The sequence below is a fragment of the Nicotiana tomentosiformis genome, chromosome 7 (genome assembly GCF_000390325.3).
Source record: "Nicotiana tomentosiformis chromosome 7, ASM39032v3, whole genome shotgun sequence".
In the NCBI taxonomy this organism is placed as follows: domain Eukaryota; kingdom Viridiplantae; phylum Streptophyta; class Magnoliopsida; order Solanales; family Solanaceae; genus Nicotiana; species Nicotiana tomentosiformis.
The window spans coordinates 1,852,058-1,875,698 of record NC_090818.1 but is presented as its reverse complement, the minus strand read 5'-3'; the positions used below and the strand labels follow the sequence as shown (position 1 = coordinate 1,875,698).

Here is a 23,641-nt window from a genome sequence, read left to right as displayed (position 1 = left end):
TTTACTATGTTACAATTTAGTTTAGTGTTTATGATGAAAATTTACATATAATTAATTTACAAGGAACCTAATTGAACATCTTTAACACTTTCATAGTCAATGTTGCACGGACTCTCCAAAATAGTTACCGCACCCATATCGAATCCTCCAAAAATACACTATTTCTGGAGGATCCAACACGCACCAATCGATATTTTCAGAGTGTCCGAGCAACATAGGTCAAAACATAGAATATTTGTCATACTTCAAAATTTTAATATTACAAGATGTGCACTAATTAAATATTTTGTGCCATTAATACAATAATACCCTAGGGAAAATGTTTGTTCTTGTATATCCAAGCGTCATTCGCATTCATACACCCACGACGAGGTTTCTCAATTCCATTCCGCTTCTATATGCTGGTCAATCTGTTGTACGAAAGAATTTCCCACGGTAAAGCATTTTCATCTCAGCAATTTGACAGAAAAAAAGGTAATAACTAATGGAAGGATACAAACATATTGAATAATACAAGATATAGGCTGAAAGTTCACCAATTACAACTCGGTTCGAAGAAAAAGCATCACACCAAAATAAGAGTTACTCATTCAGACGTTCTGTAACTGGGTGGTAGAGTTGGCATTTACGTTTTGCATACAATTGAAACGTTTGAATCTTTATTCATACAACACGAGTCAGCCGGACCTATATCTGGAGATGCTAGTATTGTTAGTGAGATGCAGTATAAATTAAGACCATTCACATCTTTCTGCCTTCTGAAAATAGGATTGCAAAAATATATTCAGAAGAATAAATTTGAAGGGATGCACTTCTCGTTCCTTGATATCACAAATCGCTCTTGGTCACTGCAACATCAAAAGAAATGTATTTGAATCCTGGAATCCAAAGTTACATCTGAACTGCCTGAAACTCAAGATTTCAGCTTGCGACAAATTCTGAAGATACTGCAAATTATATCACAAACCAAAAGGCCGCAATTAGTCTACAGAAGATTGTTCGCAAAGATTGTAAGTTTTTAACATGCAAATTCAACGCACTGATAAACAATGATCCACAAGGTAAAGATAAATGACTTAAGCGAGGAAACAGGTATTTCTATTTTAAAAGGTACTTTTCCAACAATCTTATAGGTATAGAAAGGAGACATAACAGGAGCTTCATCGGAAGAAATAATAGGATTTACTCTTCTATGAGTTTATAGATACCCGTCAGATATAGTTGCTCCCGAAGTCCTTTCCAAATTTACTTTATCTTGATCTTCGAGACAGTGGATTTTGGACATTACAAGGTGATAAAGAGATATTCCTTAGGCTCAAAAAATAGGAAACTTCCCTTTCAGATGTTGGGAGGAGTCAATTATACTCGAGCCCTTTCTTTAACAGAGAAAACTTTATCCAGGAGAGTTTCAAAGGAGTTTGTGGTCCAGGTATCTTTAGGAGGCTTGCAGCCTATAATACCTTAACTTAACATTACCCTCACAAGAAGGTTTATCAACCATGTCTTTGCAGAAAAATTGCCTAGAGAAAGTTGAGATGCCCAAAACCATACAGAGAAGATAGCAGAATAGTAGCAGCAGGTGAAATAATCTGCAACTAACCATTTTGCTTAGAGGACAATTCCTTATCTTCCTTTGATTCATCGTCCTTCTTCTTTCGAACAGTTTCTTCCAAAAATTGCTGAATTGTCCTCCAATAGTGATCACCACCTGCCAACCAGGTATCCATGTGCATCCCGTTAGGAAATTCCACAAATAAGCATTGCCTGTTGCGTGCAGCTGCCTTTGCATATAACATCTGCATGTGGACTGGTGGAACCATCTCATCTTGTAATCCAGATAGGAAGAGGATTGGTTGCCTGATCTGCACTCAAAAGCATCAGCAAGTATGAGCCTGAACCCTGAAGTCTGAGTGAACTTGTGAACACAACGAGGTCAACAAAGGCAGAAACATAATTTCAACCGCTTCTAGCAACTCAATAATAATTATAAATAAAAGGCAAGAAGACAAAAAGTTATTTCACAAGTTCAAAGAAAATCCAAGATGTTCAGGCTACTATAATACACAGATTCATGGTCAATAAGAACCCCAAAATGCATTGTTATCAACACGTGCCATTGGAAAGGATGGTAACTAGATCGCTGAACAGCGTCATTTGCATATCATCTATGAAAAACAAAAATACGACTGACATGCGATTTATGTGCCTTTCATAGCAGACAAATATGTCAGAAGATAAAGTTCCTTTTCAAAGAAATTAATCATATAGAGAAAAAAGCATCTGAAATGTCTTATCAAGGTTATCACATTAAAAAGGTCCGCTATTAGATAAACCATGAAATCTATCCAATTTAATTTACTTAGTTCTGTTTTAGTCCATCTTAAAAGTGATGAACTATTTGCTAAAACGTAATTTTGTCCCTCCAAGAATTTAACTTATATAAACTTCGCAAACTTGAGTGACATCTTCACAACTTTCTCTACCTCTAGTAAGCTCAACAGAACTATAAATTCAAAGACTTTACTTCTATGGAAAACCAACTCAAGTCAATTATAATGGAAGAGAGAAAGAGAGTTTTAAAGATGCACCCTCACCTCACCAATGACATCAATGGTATTCCATGGAGATCGAACAACAAAGTTAAGAAGTTTGAGACCCTTTGAACCACTTCCTCCAATGACCCACTTCAAGAATGGCAAGAGAACTCCAGCCATATCCAGGATAGAGGTGAAAGTATTCTCCAATATGAGCCCAGCAACCTACAATAGTAAAAGACAACTAGGACATAAATGCCAAAAACATGCACAAGTTATAAGCACCTTCAGCAGTTTAAACACCTTGGAATCGAAAAACTCTGGAATAAAACCCAGAAAGACAGACACAGAAGAAAGTAACAAAAAGGTGGTGCATAGAGATTCCACAAAACAAAATGACGAGGACTCTATTCTTATGCACAGCTTGACCAAGATACATGCTTAATCAACTATACATGATCGGCAGCAAAACCACCTCAAAATACACTACCTCACACAACAAACAAGAAATCCATAAGCAAGGAACTTGGATATCAAACAAGAAAGCCATACTCGAGGCATATCAATTTGGAGATCGTCTAAGAAACTGGATCAACTGAAGAATACAAATAGAATTACCAGAATCTAGATGTGTTATTCACTGACCATGAAGCTAAATTAAGGAAAGGGAGATTTTGTGCCACACCCCAAAATAATGTTACTTGGCATGTGGAGGTAATGTGATTTTTAATACCGATAAAGATTCAGTAGAAGAGTAGACTACTACTGCATTCTTTTAGACACCAATCCTTTCTCCTATGCATGAACTGGATGTAATGATGGATGAAGATCAAGAGTATGTGATAATGAACTAAGATTATGCAAACTCAGGTTTCAACTGTGCGTAGTATTGAAGACGGGTAGAGCATGATAAGTTTCTAGTATACATAATGAACAAATAAGCACAAAAGAGGATCATATACTTAAAGAAAATTACAGCCACGAGTAAATCATAGAGGGTATACACTGAAGAGATCAACACCATAAGTCTACATTAACCTCTATTGTATTCAGGGAAAAAAGGGAGCAGTACATCCTCCCAAAATCCTCCATAAATTGATAAAACAAAAATTAAACTCAAACCACAAAAACGAGATATCCACATATTTGAAGAGTAGCCTGTAAATTCTACATGCATTATACAAAATACCTATATTATAGGCTGATATCTTATCTTACGGTCAATAATTTGGACGAGAATGATTGTTTTTTACATCCAAGAAGAAAGAAAACTAGCTTTCCTTTTTTACTTTGTCATTTGTTGTAAGTTGCACTCCCTTACTGGTGATAACTCAGATTTGTTTAGTTATGTCTTGAAAGCTTGGAAGAGTGCCTCTAAAGTTATTTACTTCAATCAGGTGGAGCCAAGAGTACTAACAGAGAATATAAGTTTGAAAGAAACTTAACAAAGTAGACTGATTTCTTTTGCTCCAATACCTTGTCAGGATTGTTTTTGGTAAGAACAGATCCAACGGCTCCTCCAAGTGACCTTCCAAATACTACTATTCTTGATGTGTCAATATCAGTCCTCTGAACTAAATGATCCAGTGCAGCCTTTTGAAAGAGACAAGCATAACTATGTAATTTCATCTATAGATCTCAGGTAAAAATCTATGGAAGTGGGGAAACTAACAAACCTGAGCATCCTTTGTGATCCCGAGTTGAGAAGGGTATCCATCACTGGCTCCATAACTTTGTTACAACAAAAATATTAGAAATTAAAAAAGAAAAAAGGACACCAGCATTGTCAAAGGCAAAGCACAGACAGGAAACTGATAAATACAGGGAAGAGACTTATACCCTCGGTATGAAAGCATAAAAACATTGCATTGCAGACGTTGTAACATTATGCGAACCATTTCAAGACGGTGTGCGATATCTGCAATTAACTAGTAAAGGATAACCAAACGAGATAGGATTGACTTATACGACATGAAGTTCAAGAGGTAAATCAAGAAAAGGAATATGGAAACAAGGTCGGTAAATCATTCAATAACACCTTATAACAAAAGGATACTTCCTGCATTTTCTTGGAAAAAGATGATAGTTGGGCCTGCAGAATCAAAACGCTATCTCAGCTTAAAGTACACTGAACCAGCAATCAAAAACTAATCACAAGTGGACAACACATTCAAAATAAATGCAAATGCTAACAGCATCATTTCCTATATCAGTAGAAACAACATGGAAACATCATAGTGGTGCATGCTCCAGCTAGGTTGCTAAATGTACTGTAGATATTTAGTTTGAACGCACAAATGAGCTACTGAATTATGGAGTTCGAAGGTGAATGTTCATATCGTATAGTTGTATTTAGGTTCTTTATTCCGCTCAGAGATGGCTGACTAGCACATCCTGTCATCAGATCCATACTTCTTGGCTTGGCAACAGAATAAAACTATCACACACACTAATTTACAACGAGTTTTTTTTTACCTTGAGCTAGTAGATGTTGCTGTCCATCTGTAGCAGTATTCTAAACATTTCGCCACCACTACATTTTAGCAGAACTGTTTGCAGCCATAGATAACTACAAACACTGAACTCTTGGACACAGAAATAATCATTTTATATGAAATTTTTAGCTCATTTGCATAATCAAATTACCCAAAGAGTCAATCAGTAAGTAAAACCCTCCAATATGAAGTCTCACCACAGAAATTAACGAGCAAATAAAAAAATCACATCAAACATGCTTATCTGGTCAAAGTAACTCCCAGATCAGTTTAACAAAATTCTACCACAACAATTCAGGTCAAAACCTAAAACAAAATGGTTGTACAACTGAAATTAGGTCCAAATAGTCACCAAATTCAGAAGAAATTTCAATTTTTTTTGTATATTCTACCAGCACTTACTTCAAAATCACAAATTCAAGCTAAATAACGACCTACTTGTCGAACTTTTCAGTATAATTAGATCGAATGCAAATCTCACTAAACCTATACATCATAAAAGCCGAAAAATGATTTTAAGAGAGAGCGGACCTCTACAGTTAGGGAAAAGCTTAATGAACCAAGCATGAAGGCGAACTCCATCAGAAGATCTGAGCCACACATCTTCGTAAAGCAGCCGAAGCCGAGCCGGAGTAATTGGATATGATTTTGTGAGTCCAGGCAACACCGGCACATATACAAGTTTTTCCTGAAATGCAACCAGTATTGCCATCCCCGCCACAACTATACCTCCCACTCCGTACAGCAACAAGCTTACGTACGACACCATTTCGTTTTCGCCTCTGATTCCTCAAGCTTTTTGTTTTCTCTAAAATTGACTGTAGATACAGATGTGTGTGTGCGTAATCGAAACAGTAGCACAGTAACGGAGAGTGAATTGGAGGAGGAAAATGGCGAGAATGAGAGAGTTAAGAGTTAAATTCTTCACAATTCCTACTTGAGCCAAAGACGGTTTACTCCTATGTACCGTACAATATACTTCTCATAAAATAAATGGGGAAAAGGGCAAATATAGTATATTGTTTATATATATATATATATATATATATATATATATATATGTGCTATTCGTTATACTATCGGGTCACATCTAACCTTACCGTTAGCTAAATTTTTTAAAAATACCCCTACCTAGTTAAATATTTTTTATTTACTACACTTCTTCCTTACATATTAGTTATCTGTTTCGTAGTTAGTTAAATATTTTTTATTTACTACACTTCTTCCTTACATATTAGTTATTTCTTAAGGGATGCCATATTATAACCAAAAAAAATACAACCAAAAGTGATAACATGACATCCTAACGCCACCATGAACAACTAAGAACCAAAAATATAAATTCTTACTAATCCTACTTCCACCATTATTCTCGGTCTCTCTCTAAATGAATAAAATATGTTAAGACGTCTTACAAATCTAGGTTTCGTATTTTGATATGATGAGTTTAACGGGTTATAATGATTTTTTTAAAAATGATTATTTTATTAATCTGGTGGATTTTGTTAGATGAGGGTATTTTTAAAAAGCTTTGTTAACGGTAAGGGTAGATATGTCCCGATAATATAACGGATGATAAATGTGAACAATATACCAAAATAGAGGGGTATATTTGACCCCTTTCCCAAATAAATGCGACCTATAGTCTTCTCCAGCGAAGCGACGTCGCCGTCTGTTCCTCGTACGAGTGTTTGATTTTATTTTACTTTGGGTTAATACATTTTTAAAAAATCAAATTTATCTACGTTTTGTAATTTCTATAGTTTTTATTAGGGTCCAAAAGTAGCACACTATATTATATTAAGGAGATAACATACAGGGAAATCCATATGTTAAACTATGGGGTGTTATTATTAGTTTATTACTCCTGAATTATAAGTTTTTCTATTTACAGTTCTGATAGAATATGGAGAGTGATATTACTCTCTTTGTAAAGTATATAAGCTAAAAATTAAGCAAAAAAAATAAAAAGATGACACGTGTTCATTCATTTTTAATTAATTATTCTTATTTTTTATTTGTTTTTTGTTTTTTCTTATTCAACTTTATTGATTCTTTTATTCTTCAAAACTATACATCATTTGCTAATAAAAGTAAATCCAATTGATACCATAACTTTAAAACAATAACATCAAAATTGAATAATCAAAATCACAATTTTATCAATAAAAGTTTAGCTCTTACTTGAATATCAGACAGGATAGATTTGAGATGGGATACTTATTCCTATGAATTGCTCCAACTTTTGTGCCTTTTTTTGCATAAAATAATGATTCCAACTATCATATCATCACGCAACTCATATTAATTAGTACTTAGCTTTCAGCAAAGTTCTTGTTTATTTTTTCCTAGGAAAATTCTTTCTTATTTCTATTTTGGAAAATTAAAAACACAGCTCTCCTTTTCTCTTTCCAGTCTTCAATCATGAAAAGTATGCTTTGTGCCCAGCCTATTCTGCCACTCCTTAAACAACCTGAAAACATTTCCTTTAATTTTTATAAGTATATTTTAGGGGGGGTTTGTTAGAAAAATATAGCATAATTTGGACGAAATAATTAGGCCTTAATGGTGTAGTCATTGTCCTTACAGAATTTAAGCCTCCCAATTTCGTTGCTGCAGGGATTATGCTAGAATTACTCCAGGATTCTACAATGCCTCTGAAATTCGAATATCAGCAATTAACTCGAATTTCCACTAGAATAAACTTTGTGAATTGTAGATAGCAGAAAGAGAAGAAAATGAAAACTATTGTTTTTCTGATGATTTTCGTTTTGGAGAGGAATATATATTTATAAACCCTTTTAGGCGTGTGTTATAATTAACATACTCAACCTTTGACAACATGCACCTTTTAAAATCAATAGTCACCTTTTTTGAATTTAAAAAAAAACTGTTAAAAATGTTTTTCTGAAATTTAATAAAAAATATTTTTTATTTAATCAATCTATCTATCTATCTATCTATATCTATATCTATATTATTATAAAAATACGAATATTCTATGCTAAATATTGAACGACCAAAATATTCTTCATGATGGACTTTTACGTCCTTTATTAATTAGAGATATCTCTATAATATTAATGTGCTAAAACGTAAACGTACTTCATTATTTGTAGAGTTCTAAGTCAAAATGTAAAACTTTAGAAATTATTATCCGCCTCATAATATGAATTCATCGGAAACAATGACTGTGTTCAAGTTCAAGTGAAATTGGAAGTCTTCCGCTTCTGGATATTAAGAGTCTTGAAATAAAGCAAATCAAACCAGCTCATGATTATGCCTAAGTCATACCTTTTTATTATTCCTGGTTCAACTCAACGACAAAGCATAACAGAAAAGCAATTTGTACCAAACCAGGAGCTCATGATTCTTGCCGAGTTCCTAAAACTTTTAAATGTAGAAGGCTTGGGATTTAACTTTAGAATTGGAAGTTTTATTTATGGTTTGATTTCTCTATGTATTTATTGTATTGAGAACTTTTGGTCGATCTACTTGTAAGTGTTATCTATATATGTTTGGTCGCTATTGTGCCAAAAACTAAAGGTTGGCTACCAATTGCGTTTATTCGATGCTCAAGGATTTTGAGACAAGTGTTTGATGGTATTCTATATGTGTAAGTTCTATGATATTTTTTGTTTCCCTTGATCAATAATTTCATTGCGCTTCAGTCGTAAATTTCTACTTTTAGTCCACTAGACTAGCAATACTAATTACCGTACCCTCTATTTTCTCTTTTCTTACTACTTTGTTGCCTCATTTTCAACCTCCGAAATTATCAACGCCTTTATTGCCTTCAGAGAAAGAAGCTTGGTGTAGTTGTACCCATATTTTTTATCCATAATGATGAGTTATGGCTCATCTCTCATTACCATCTAATCCATTAGATGTTCTATTTAATTTTGTTTGATTGTATATTTTAGTTTATGGGGCTCAGAATTAAGGTAAGTGGTGCGGGGTTGCAGAATTTGTTACGAAGAATTTACTCGGCCACGGTGATTAGTGGAGATGATATACCACATGTATAAATATTTTTTTCTTAAATATACATAATTTATATATATCTTTTATATATTTAGAATATATATAATGTACAAATAAATATATAAGTAGTATTATTTATCCTACATATATAAATAAATATACTTGAAGCAGAAAATAAGTCACTAGATAGAGTATTACAAACAACATACCTAATTTATTTTAAAATTATACGTTATTGTTAAATATACATAGTGATATCCCTTAGATTTTTTATTATACCATAAGTGGTTTATGGTACATTTTACCATATATAAGTGAATAAGCATGCATGATTTATAATGTACATATACCACATATATAACCTTACATTTCCTGTGGTATATATACATGATGTATACGGGAAACAAATAAATAAATAGGTTATATAATATAGACAAAGTTGTAGATTTTATACCAAAAAATATTATTTTTGCTAGGCTTTAATGGTAGAAAAGATCAATCCATGGATGGAAGGAATCATTGCAACAAACTAAGAATAAATCATTTGGGCCAAAATAGGAGAATAATTCTTATTAGCTATAAAATAGGAAAGGATTGGTACAAGCGTGATTCATGGTCTATAATTCATAAATTGGAATGTAAATCTTTTGTTGCTACTTTTGTTAATTCATTAATGCTATTAAGATTTTGTAATATTTTATTAAATACTGGACAATTATGTAACTTCCTCGAATTATTACACATCCAAAGTGCTATATACGATAGAGTTTTACATATTATAATATTTTGTTTTGTAATACAGAATTTTTGCTTGAAGTCTAATATAGAATCATTCACGGCAAGAGATATAATAAACATAGAATATTTTTATAATAAAACATGTACCCTAAATTTTATTTTTCACAAAACACCAAATCCCACTGATAGTGTTAGATTTTAATTTGGACTACAAAATAACTTATCCTTATTCTAAACCAAACCTAAACATTTATGAACAAATCACAAATAAACTTTACACGGATTAAACGAACAAAACTAAGATAATCCAAGGTAATAGATATAATAGATATATATCAATATATGTTTTTTAAGAAAAACATATTCCCTATGACATCTTTTTATTTTTCAAGAATTTTTTTAACCAATGGTGTCTTTAAGTTTAGTGATAGATTTAATTTTGTGATGACCCAAAAGGTCATCTTATGTTTTAGAACTCGAATTTGCGATCTTAAGCCTTAAAAATCTCATTTTTACCCTCTTCGATTTGCGTGCGCAGTCCGGACAGGTTTTCGGAAAGCTTTTATGTTGAAAATTGATGAAAATAGGATTTTATGCCTTAAAAGTTAATTTTTATTGACTTCGGTCAATATTTTTGGTAAACGGGTCCGTATCCGTATTTGATAGTCCTGGTGGATCCGTATCGAATTATGGGACCTGGGCGTATGCCCGGAATCGAATTCGGAGGTCTCTAGCTCAAGTTATGGAATTTTGATAAAAATTAAAAGTCTGAAAATTAATTATTTTTAAGAATTGATTGATGTTTGGCATTGTTAGTATCGGGTTCGTATTCTGGTTCCGGAACCCGGTACATGTTCATTATGATGTTTAAGACTTATCTGTAAAATTTGGTGAGAAACCGAGTTGATTTGACGTGATTCGGACGTCCAGTTGAGAAAATAAAAATTTTAAAGTGTTCTTGAGAATTTCATTTGATTTGGTGCTAAATTTGTAGTTCTATGTATTATTTTGGCGATTTGATCGCGCGAGCAAGTTCGTATGATGTTTTTAGACTTGTGTGCATGTTTGGTTTGGAGCCCCGATGTGATGACCCAAAATGTCATCTTTAAATTTAATAAGTACTTTTATGTTCTAAGACCTCGAAAAGCACCATTTAGCATCCTCGACTTGCGTGCGTAGTCCGTACAATTTTCTGGAAAGTTTTCATGTGAAAAATGGATTAAAATGTGAAATAGAGCCTTAAAACTCAACTAAGTTGACTTTGGTCAACATTTTGAGCAAATGGACCCGGATCAATATTTTGACAGTTCCGGTAGCTCCGTATCGTGATTTGGGACTCGGACGTATGCCCAAAATTTAATTTGAAGGTCCCTAGCTCAAGTTATGACCATTTAACGGAAACTAGTAATTTAAAGGCTAAAGATTTTAAAGTTTGACCACGGGGTTGACTTTTTGATATCGGAGCTGGAATCCGATTCTGAAAATTTAAATAGCTCCGTTATGCCATTTATAAATTGTGTGCCAAATTTGAAGTCATTCCGGATCTATTTAATATGTTTTAGTACGAGATTTGTAAATTGAAAGTTTAAAACTCAAAGTTCGAATCGGGGCGTGAATTGTAATTTCAGTGTTGTTACGGGACTTGTTGGTATATTCGGACGGGGTCCCGAGTACTCCGAGTGTGATTCGAATCGAAATCGGAATAAGAATTGGACTTAAGCAAAATCTGAAATTTTGGGTTCTGGTGTAATCGCACCTGCGGATTTTTTACCGCAGGTGCAAGCTCGCAGAAGCGAGCCTTCCATCGCAGATGCGGGACTGGGCTGGCTTGGGATTTTCGCAGGTGCGGCCTTTTTGCGCAGATGCGGATGTCGCAGGTGCGACAGGGGTGTCCGCAGATGCGGAACTTCACCTGGCAGCCTGGCATCGCAAATGCGAGTCTGCAAATGCGGAACTTTTATCCGCATATGCGAAATGACTGGGCAGAGCCCATAAATTTGGAAGTCGCCATTTTTACTCATTTTTGAGTTTTAAGTCTCGGATTTGGGCGATTTTCAGGGGGATTTTCACGATTTTGAATTGGGTAAGTGCTCTTTAACCAAAAGTGATTATATTTCACAAATCCATATCTATATTCATCATTTATTTCGGATTTAGATGGAAGAAATTGGAATTTTTGTAAAACTTTCCAAAAACGAAAAATTAAGATTTGAAGGTCAATTTGATATCGGAATTGGACAAATTTTGTATGGTTGAACTCGTATCGGAACGGGTGTTCGGATTTTGCGAGGTTTTTCGGGATTTGAGACGTGGGTCTCACTGCCGAATATTTTAATAAATTTCGGATTTTTATCTGAAAAATTTATAAATTCATATGGAATTGATTCCTATGATTCATATTGAATATATCGAATTGTTTGTGAATAGATTTGAAGCTTTCAGAGACAAAATTAAAAGGAAAAACTGTGGTTGAATAATTGATTGGAATTTGCAAAACGAGGTAAGTGTCGTGGTTAACCTTGACTTGAGGGAATATAACCCTTAATCTAATTGTTATGTGAATTGCATGTGAACGACGTATAGGCGAGGTGATGAGTGTCTATACGTCATCAAATTAATTGTTTGCCTGCTTACTTGAAAAATTATAAATTATTTTAAATCATGAATTAATTATAATAATTATTTCTTTCCTATTCTTTGCCAAATATTAATTCTTGAATTCCTGCATTAATTGTTACATGCTACTTGAATTATGTGTCTTAATTGTTATTTGACATTTAGCATATTAAATATTAAACTGCTTATTTTCTCCCTGATTTCTTTAATAATTTGCTATTTGATCTTGTCTGTTTCATGATTAAATCATAATTATTGTATGCTTGTTGTCTTATAATTTCATATTAATTGTTGCATTTATTGGGAAAATTCCTTCTATAAGAATTGGTAAATGAATATACTGGAGGAGCGGGTTGCACTCCGCAACAAAATTAATTATAATGAGTATATTGGAGGATCGGGTTGCACGTCGTAACAGACTTATGAAAAGTCCATATTGGAGGATCGGGTTGCACACGGCAACAGACTTATGAAAAGTCCATATTGGAGGATCGGGTTGCACGCCGCAACAGACTTATTTAAAAGTCGATATACATACATATATATATATATATATATATATATATATATATATATATATATATATATATATATATATATATATATATATTGGGGGATCGGGTTGCACGCCGCAACAGACTTGATTAAAATGAATATATTGGAGGAGCGGGTTGCACGCCACAACAGAATTGAATATGAATATATTGTGAGAGTGGGTTGCACGCTGCAACAGAATTAATTGAAATGATAATTGGTTATGACTGCTGAGTTGCCTTAAATTATTATAAATGGATTACCTGATTTATTTCTATTATTGTTGTTGTTACTAATATTGCGTACAAGTTAATGTAAGTGAACCGCCTTAGCCTTGTCACTACTTCGTCGAGGTTAGGCTCAACACTTACCAGTACATGGGGTCGGTTATACTGATACTATACTCTGCACTTCTTGTGCAGATTTTAAAGTTGGTCCCATCGACGTACCATAGACTTGCTTGGATTTCAACTACGAGAGGAGACTTGAGGTATAACTGCACGACGTCCGCAGTTCTGAAGTCCCCGTCTATTTTACTTTAGTTGTGTGTTTATTCCCAGATAACTTTATTTTATTTAGACCTTATTTGTATTTATTCTAGAAGCTCGTGCACTTGTGACACCAATTATGGAATGATATTTAGACACCGTTGTTTTTATGGATTATTCACTATATTTCAAACTTTGCTTCCGCTTTTGTTTCCTTGATTATTAATAATTTAAAAATTAGTTAATATTATTCTAACATTGGCTTGCCTATCAAGTGAAATGTTAGGCGCCATCACGGTCCGAAGGAGGAAATTTCGGGTCGTGACAGTTGGTATCAGAGCACTAGGTTACATAGGTCTCACGAGTCACGAGCAAGCTTAGTAGAGTCTGAAGGATCTGTACGGAGACGTCTGTACTTATCTCTCAGAGGCTATGAAGTTTAGGAACAATATCACTACTTTCTTATTCTGTCATGCGGTTTTATTCTATCATCGATGATTGAACCATTCTACTCTTATTCTCTCGCAGATGGTGAGAACACATAATACCTCTACCGATGGACAGGGACCAGAACCCCCGGTGGCAACTATGGCCAGGGGTAGAGTGTCACGACCCGAAATTCTCACCAATTCTGTTACAGCGTGCAACCCGCTCTCACAATATATTCACATTCAATTCTGTTGCAGTGTGCAACCCGCTCTCACAATATATATTTTAATCAAGTCTGTTGCGGCGTGCAACCCAATCCTCCAATATTAACTTTTTAACAAGTTTGTTGCGGCGTGCGACCCGATCCTCTAATATTGACTTTTAATAAGTCTGTTGCGGCGTGCAACCCGATCCTCCAATATTGACTTTTAATAAGTTTGTTGCGGCATGCAACCCGATCCTCCAATATAGACTTTTAATAAGTCTGTTGCGGCGTGCAACCCGATCCTCCAATATATTCATTATAATCAATCATGTTGCGGCGTGCAACCCACTCCTCCAATATAGACTTTTAATAAGTCGGTTGCAGCGTGCAACCCGATCCTCAAATATATTCATTATAATCAATCATGTTGCGGCGTGCAACCCGCTCCTCCAACATTTTTATTTACCAATTCTTATAGAAGAAAATTTTTCAATAAATATAACAATTAATATAAAATTACGAGACAACAAACATACAATAATTGTGGTTTAATTATGAAGTAAATAATGACAAATAGCAAATTATTATGGAAATCAGGTAGCAAATAAGCAGTTTAATATTTATTATGATAAATATCAATTAATAATTAAGGCACATAATTCAAATAGCATGTAACAATTAATGCAGGAATTCAAGAATTTATATTTGCAAAGAATAAGAGAGAAACAATTATCATAATAATTAATTTATAATTAAAAATAATTTATGATTTTTCAAGTAAGCAGGCAAACAATTAATTTGAAGACGTATAGACACTCGTCACCTCGCCTATACGTCGTTTACTTGCAATTCACATAACAAATAATTTAAGAGTTCTATTCCCTCAAGTCAAGGTTAACCCCGACACTTACCTCGTTTTGCAAATTCTAATCAATTATTCAACAACAGCTTTTCCTTTTAAATTTGCCTCCGAAATCTTCAAATCTATTCACAAACAATTCAATATATTCAATATTAATTATAGGAATTAATTCCATATGAATTTATAAATTTTTCGGATAAAAATCCGAAATTCATTAAAATATTCGGCAGTGGGACCCATATCTCAAATCACAAAAAAACTCATGAAATCCGAACACCCATTCCGATACGAGTTCAACCATACAAAATTTGTCCAATTCCGATATCAAATGGATCCTCAAATCTTAATTTTTCGTTTTTGGAAAGTTTTACAAAAATCTGATTTTTCTTCCATAAATTCACGGATTCATGATATAAATGAGTATGAAATCATGAAATATAATCAATATAGGATAAGTACACTTACCCCAATGTTTCCCGTGAAAATCACCCAAATATTCGCCTTAACCGAGCTCAAAATGACCAAAATGAGTAAAAATGTCGGACTCTTCGATATATACACTGCCTAGTAATTTCCGCACCTGCGGTGCCTGGGCTCGCACATACGAGCTCGCATCTGCGAACGCGCGAGTGCGTGCAGATTTCCGGACCTGCGGACTTTTGCCTAGCCATGCCCGGGTGCATCTGCGATTGAATGCTTGCTTCTGCGAGCTCGCACCTGCGGTCAAAAATCCGCAGGTGCGATTATAACAGAAGGTAAAAATACAGATTTTGCTTAAGTCCAATTCTTGATTCGATTTCAATCCGTTTCACTCTCGGGGTACTTGGTACCCCGTACTAATATACCAACAAGTCCAATAACATAATACAGACTTACTCGGGGTCTCGTATCACGTCAAAAAATGCTGAAATTACAATTCACACCCCGATTAAAACTTTGAGTTTTAAACTTTTAAATTTGCAAATCTCATGCCAAAAAATATTAAATAAATCTGGAATGACTTCAAATTTGGCACACAAGTCATAAATGACATAACGGAGCTGTTTAAATTTCCAGAATCGGATTCCAGCTCTGATATCAAAAAGTTAACCCCGCGGTCAAATTTGGAATATTTAGCCTTTAAATTGCTAGTTCCGTTAAATGGTCATAACTTGAGCTAGGGACCTCCAAATTAAATTCTGGGCTTACGCCCAAGTCCCAAATCACGATACGGAGCTATCGGAACTGTCAAAATATTGATTCGGGTCCGTTTGCTAAAAATATTGACCAAAGTCAACTCACTTGAATTGTAAAGCTCTATTTCACATAAAAACTTTCTGGATAAATGTACGGACTGCGCACGCAAGTCGAAGAATGATAAACGGTGCTTTTCGAGGTCTTAGAACACAGAATTACTTATTAAATTTAAAGATGACATTTTGGGTCATCACATTCTCCACCTCTAAAACAAACGTTCTTCCTCGAACGGAGTTAGAAAAAGTACTTGAGCTGGAGAAAAGTTGTGGATATTTACTCCGCATGTCCGACTCGGATTCCCAGGTAGATACCTCTACCGGCTGACTTCTCCATTGCACCCGAACTGAAGGATAACTCTTAGACATCAACTGTCGGACCTGCCGGGCTAGAGTAGCCACCGACTCTTCTTCGTAAGTCAAATCTTTTTCCAATTGGACCGAGCTGAAATCTAACACATGGGACGGATCATCATGATATTTTCGGAGCATAGACACATGGAACACCGGATGAACCGCTGATAAATTAGGTGGTAATGCAAGCTTGTAGGCTACTTCACCCACCCTTTCAAGAATTTCAAAGGGTCTGATATACCTAGGGCTCAACTTGCCCTTCTTTCCGAACCTCATTACACCTTTCATAGGTGAAACCTGGAGCAATATTCGTTCTCCAACCATGAATGCAATATCACGAACTTTACGGTCGGCATAACTCTTTTGCCTAGACTGAGCTGTGCGAAGTCGATCCTGAATAATCTTGACCTTATCCAAGGCATCCTGTACCAAATCGGTACCCAACAACCGAGCCTCTCCCGGTTCAAACCAACCAACTGGCGATCGGCATTGCCTTCCGTATAATGCCTCATATGGAGCCATCTGAATGCTCGACCGGTAGCTATTATTATAAGCAAACTCCGCAAGTGGTAAGAAATGATCCCAAGAACCTCCAAAGTCTATAACACAAGCGCGAAGCATATCTTCCAATATCTGAATAGTGCGCTCTGACTGTCCGTCTGTCTGTGGATGAAATGATGTACTCAACTCCACCCGCGTGCCTAACTCACGTTGTACAGCCCCCCAGAAATGTGAGGTAAACTGTGTACCTCGATCTGAAATAATAGACACGGGCACACCGTGAAGGCGGACAATCTCACGAATGTAAATTTCAGCTAACCTCTATGAAGAATAGGTAACTGCCACTGGAATGAAATGGGCTGACTTGGTCATCCTATCCACAATGACCCAAATTGCGTCAAATTTTCTCTGTGTCCGTGGGAGCCCAACAACAAAATCCATAGTGATACGCTCCTACTTCCACTCAGGAATTTCTAACTTCTAAAGCAAACCACCAGGTCCATGATGCTCGTACTTAACTTGCTGACAATTCAGACACCGAGCTACATGTGCAACTATATCCTTTTTCATTCTCCTCCACCAATAATGTTGCCGCAAATCTTGATACATTTTAGCGGTACCTGGATGAATAGAATACCTGGAACTGTGTGCCTCTTCAAGAATAAATTCACGAAGCCCATCCACATTAGGCACACATATACAGCTCTGCATTCGTAGAACTCCATCTTCCCCCACAACAACTTGTTTGGCATCACCGTGCCGTACCGTGTCCTTAAGGACAAGTAAATGAGGATCATCATACTGCCTCTCTCTGATGCACTCATATAAAGAAGACCGAGTGACTGTGCAAGCTAGAACCCGATTGGGTTCTGAAATATCTAACCCCATGAACTGATTAGCCAAAGTCTGAACATTTGGAGCTAATGGCCTCCCACCAACCGGAATATATGCAAGATTGCCCATACTCACAGCCTTTCTACTCAAAGCATCAGCCACCACATTGGCCTTTACGAGGTGATACAAAATGGTGATATCATAGTCTTTCAACAACTCCAAGCATCTTCTCTGCCTCAAATTAAGATCCTTTTGTTTGAACAGATACTGGAGGCTACGATGATCAGTAAATAGCTCACACGAGACACCGTAGAGGTAATGCCTCCAAATTTTCAGTGCATGAACAATGGCTGCCAATTCTAATTCATGAACAGGATAATTCTTCTCGTGAACTTTCAACTACCGCGACGCATATACAATTACCTTGCCATCTTACATTAATACTGCACCAAGCCCAATGTGAGATGCATTACAATATACCTTATACGATCCTGAACCTGTAGGTAATACCAACATTGGCGCCGTAGTCAAAGCGGTCTTGAGCTTCTGAAAGCTCAACTCACACTCGTCTGACCATCTAAATGGAACACCCTTCCGGGTTAGTCTGGTCAATGTGCTTGCTATATATGAAAACCCTTCCACGAACCAACGATAATAACCTGCCAAACCCAGGAAACTCCGGATCTCTGTAACCGAAGTAGGTCTAGGCCAATTCTGAACAACCTCAATCTTCTTAGGATCCACCTTTATGCCTTCTGCCGATACAACATATCCCAAAAAGGTAACTGAGTCCAACCAAAACTCACATTTTGAAAATTTGGCATATAACTGATTATTCTACAAGGTGTGAAGCACACTTCGAAGATGCTGTTCATGCTCCTCTAGACTGCTAGAGTAAATCAAGATATCATCAATGAATACAACCACAAAAGAATCCAAATAAGGCTTGAACACCCGATTCATCAAATCCATAAATGTTGCTGGAGCATTTGTCAACCCAAATGACATCACTAGGAACTCATAATGCCCATACCGAGTCCGAAAAGCTGTCTTAGGGACATTAGATGCCCTAATCTTTAACTGATGGTAACCAGATCTCAGATCAATTTTCGAAAATACCTTGGCACCCTGAAGCTGATCAAATAAGTCAACAATTCTCGGCAGCGGATATTTGTATTTGATAGTGGCCTTGTTCAACTGCCGATAGTCTATACACATCCGCATCGAGACATATTTCTTCTTTACAAATAATACTGGTGCACCCCAGGGCGAGACATTGGGTCTAATGAATATCTGATCAAGCAAGTCTTGTAACTGCTCTTTCAATTCTTTAACTCTGGCGGGGCCATACGGTATGGTGGAATAGAAATGGGCTGAGTGCTCGGGGCCAAATCAATACAGAAGTCAATATCTCTATCGGGTGTCATCCTCGGCAGATCTGCAGGAAATACTTCTGAAAATTCACTAACAACTGGCACTGAGTCCATAGAAGGGACATCCGCACGGGGATCGCGAATATAAGCCAAATAGGCTAGATATCCTTTCTCTACCATACGTCGAGCTTTCATATAAGAAATAACCCTGCTGGCAGAATGGCCAGGAGTTCCTTTCCACTCTGAACTGCATATCTGGGACGGCCTCTAACTGGCTGGCCTCTACCTCTAATGATCTGACCTCCACCTCTAATGGCCTGACCTCTACCTCTAATTGCCTGACCACTACCTCTAACCGCCTGAGCAGGCGGTGAAGAAACCGGTGCCGGTATGATGGCACGAGAATCTTACCGAGATCTTTTACTCGCCAATCTAGGGCAATACCTCCTGATATGACCAATGTTCCCACACTCATAACACCTATCCTGATGCCGTGGCAGCTGAAGCTGAAGCTGACCCAGATGGGCCGGATAACCATTATAGTAACTCTGGAGTGGTGGTGCATTGATAGAAGCTGAATGTGCACTGAATACTGGCTGCCCAAAGTAAGGCATAATAGGACCGTGACTCCCTGAAGCACCGGGAGATACAAGAAGTGCTGAATGAAACGGTATGGGAGGATGACCCCTACCAGAATTACCCCTGCCTCCAGACGAGGCACCACTATAACCACCGAAAGGACGAGGCCTCTTATCAGACCTCTGCCCTCTTTCCTATGTAAGAAACATCTCGATCCTCTTTGCGACATTAGCAGCCGCCTGAAAAGAAATCTCACTTCCGGTCTCCTTGGCCATCTGAAATCTGATAGGGTGAGTGAGTCCCTCAATGAACCTCCTCACTCTCTCTCCCTCCGTAGGTAGTAAAAGGAGAGCATGACAGGCCAAATCCACAAAACGGGACTCATACTGAGTAACAGTCATACTGCCCTACTGTAGACGCTCAAATTGCTTGCGGAATTCCTCTCTCAGTATGATAGGGAGGAACTTTTCCAGAAATAGATGAGAGAACTGCTCCTATGTAAGTGCAGGCAATCCGACTGGTCGGGTCAATGTGTAATCTCTCCACCACCTATTGGCAAAATCTGTCATCTGGAATACAGCAAAATCAACCCTATTAGTCTCAACTATACCCATGTTCCGCAGCACCTCATAGCACCGTTCAAGATAATCATGTGGGTCCTCAGAAGGTGTACCACTGAAGTGAACTGGAAAGAGCTTGGTGAACTTATCCAGTCTCAATAAGGCCTCAAAAGACATGGCTGGCCTATCACCGGCCTCTGCCATAACAACTAGCTGAACTACCCCAACTGACGGGGCTGCTGGAGCCTGATTCTGGGGAGCCATCTGCTCCGGAGCGGGAGTAGTGGGAGTTTGTGCTCCTCCCCCAGCCTGTGAGACGGCTGGTGCCACTGGAAATGTACCATTCTGGGCCACGCCCTCCATAAGACTTACCAAATGGACTAGAGCGTCCTAAAGTACTGGAGTGGCTATGAATCCTTCCGGGACCTGAACTGGTCTAACTGGTACATCCTGAACTAGAACCTCCTCTTGAAGGTCCACCTGAGGTTCTACAACAGATGCAGCTGTTCGAGCTCTGGACTGAGCTCTACCTCGGCCTCTGCCTCGGCCTCTAGCACGACCTCGAGCTCTACCCCTGGCCATAGTTGCCACCGGGGGTTCTGGTCCCTATCCATCGGTAGAGGTATTACGTGTTCTCACCATCCGTGAGAGAATAAGAGTAAAATGGTTCAATCATCGATGATAGAATAAAATCGCACGACAGAATAAGAAAGAAGTGATATTGTTCCTAAACTTCATAGCCTCTGAGAGATAAGTATAGATGTATCCGTACCGATCCTTCAGACTCTACTAAGCTTGCTCGTGACTCGTGAGACCTATGTAACCTAGTGCTATGATACCAACTGTCACGACCCGAAATTCCAACCTTCGGACTGTGATGGCGCCTAACATTTCACTTGCTAGGCAAGCCAATGTTAGAATAACATTATCCATTTTGAAAATAATTTTTAAATTTATTAATAACAAGGAATCAAATGCGGAAGCAATTTTGAAATAATCTATAATAATAACGGTGTCTAAATACTATCCCAGAATTGGTGTCACAAGTGCACGAGCTTCTAGAATAAATACAAATAAAGGTCTGAATAAAATAAAGCTGTCTGGAAATAAACACACAGCTTAAGTACAATAGACGGGGACTTCAGAACTGCGGACGCCATGCAGTTATACCTCAAGTCTCCTCTGGTAGCTAAAATCTGAGCAAGCTATGGTACGCCGCTGGGACCAACTCCAAAATCTGCACAAGAAGTGCAGAGTGTAGTATCAGTACAACCGACCCCATGTACTGGTAAGTGCTGAGCCTAACATCGATGAAGTAGTGACGAGGCTAAGGCGGGTCACTTACATTAACCTGAATGCAATATTAATAACAACAAAAATAATATAAATAATTCAGGTAACTTATTTATAATAATTGAAACCAACCCAGCAGTCATAATCCATTATTATTTCAACCAATTCTGTTGCAACGTACAACCCGCTCTCACAATATATTCACATTCAATTCTGTTGCAGCGTGCAACCCGCTCTCACAATATATTTATTTTAATCAAGTCTATTGCGGCGTGCAAACCGACACTCCAATATTGACTTTTAATAAGTTTGTTGCGGCGTGCAACCCGATCCTCAAATATTGACTTTTAATAAGTTTGTTGCGGCGTGCAACCCGATCCTTCAATATTGACTTTTAATAAGTTTGTTGCGGCGTGCAACCCGATCCTCCAATATAGACTTTTAATAAGTCTGTTACGACGTGCAACCCGATCCTCCAATATAAACTTTTAATAAGTCTGTTACGGTGTGCAACCCGATCCTCCAATATATTCATTATAATCAATCATGTTGCGGCGTGCAACCCGCACCTCCAATATAGAATTTTAATAAGTTTGTTGTGGAGTGCAACCCGATCCTCCAATATATTCATTATAATCAATCATGTTACGGCGTGCAACCCGCTCCTCCAACATTTTCATTTACCAATTCTTATAGAAGAAATTTTCCCAATAAATGTAATAATTAATATAAAATTACGAGACAACAAGCATACAATAATTATGGTTTATTTTATGAAGCAAACAATGACAAATAGTAAATTATTATGGAAATCAGGGAGCAAATAGGCAGTTTAATATTTATTATGCTAAATGTCAAATAATAATTAAGGCACATAATTCAAATAGCATGTAACAATTAATGCAAGAATTCAAGAATTTATATTTGCAAAGAATAAGAGAGAAACAATTATCATAATAATTAATTTATGATTAAAAAGAATTTATGATTTTTCAAGTAAGCAGGCAAACAATTAATTTGACGACGTATAGACACTCGTCACCTCGCCTATACGTCGTTTATATGCAATTCACATAACAAATAATTTAAGGGTTCTATTCCCTCAAGTCAAGGTTAACCCCAACACTTACCTCGCTTTGCAAATTCCAATCAATTATTCAACCACAACTTTTCCTTTTAAATTTGCCTCCGAAAGCTTCAAATCTATTCACAAACAATTCAATATTAATCATAGGAATTAATTCCATATGAATTTATAAATTTTCCGGATAAAAATCTAAAATTCATTAAAATATTCGGCAGTGGGATCCACATCTCAAATATCGGAAAAACTCGCAAAATCCGAACACCCGTTTCGATACGAGTTCAACCATACAAAATTTGTCCAATTCCGATATCAAATGGACCCTCAAATCTTAATTTTTTGTTTTTGGAAAGTTTTACAATAATATGATTTTTCTTCTATAAATTCACGGATTCATGATATAAATGAGTATGAAATCATGAAATATAATCAATATAGGATAAGGAACGCCTTACCCCAATGTTTTCCGTGAAAATTACCCAATTATTCGCCTTAACCGAGCTCAAAATGAGTAAAAATGTCGGACTCTTCGATATATACACTGCCCAGGAATTTACGCACCTGCGGTGCCTGGGCTCGCACATGCGAGCTCGCATCTGCGAGAAAAATCTCGCATATGCGAAAAGGACTGCTTGCGTATGTCTGCATCTGCGAACTTTGCGCACATCTGCGGACGCGCTTCTGCGAACGCGCGGGTGCATGCAGATTTTCGGACCTGGAGACTTTTACCTAGCCACGCCCGGGCGCATCTGCGATGGAATGCTCGCTTCTGCGAGCTCGCACCTGCAGTCAAAAATCCGCAGGTGCGATTATAACAGAAGGTAAAAATACAGATTTTGCTTAAGTCCAATTCTTGATCCGATTTCAATCCGTTTCACTCTCGGGGTACTCGGGACCCCGTACTAATATACCAACAAGTCCAATAATATAATACGGACTTACTCGG

The 23,641-nt window shown here is 36.9% G+C and overlaps 1 protein-coding gene and 1 long non-coding RNA gene across 2 annotated transcripts; both read right to left on the bottom strand.

The window, feature by feature from the left end:
• Positions 1-491: 491 nt before the first annotated feature.
• Positions 492-6,015, bottom strand: LOC104113032 (alpha/beta hydrolase domain-containing protein WAV2). Its single transcript, XM_009623111.4, has 8 exons — positions 5,561-6,015; positions 4,591-4,626; positions 4,374-4,452; positions 4,211-4,265; positions 4,011-4,127; positions 2,595-2,759; positions 1,601-1,862; positions 492-947 (listed from the first exon to the last, which is right to left on the bottom strand). The coding sequence occupies exons 1-8, from the start codon at positions 5,796-5,798 to the stop codon at positions 922-924; spliced, it is 978 nt and encodes a 325-aa protein (XP_009621406.1). The 5' UTR covers positions 5,799-6,015; the 3' UTR covers positions 492-921.
• Positions 6,016-6,282: 267 nt separating this feature from the next.
• Positions 6,283-8,490, bottom strand: LOC138896397 (uncharacterized). Its single transcript, XR_011409449.1, has 3 exons — positions 8,324-8,490; positions 7,617-7,686; positions 6,283-7,502 (listed from the first exon to the last, which is right to left on the bottom strand). It is a non-coding gene; the product is annotated as an uncharacterized lncRNA (long non-coding RNA).
• Positions 8,491-23,641: the final 15,151 nt, after the last annotated feature.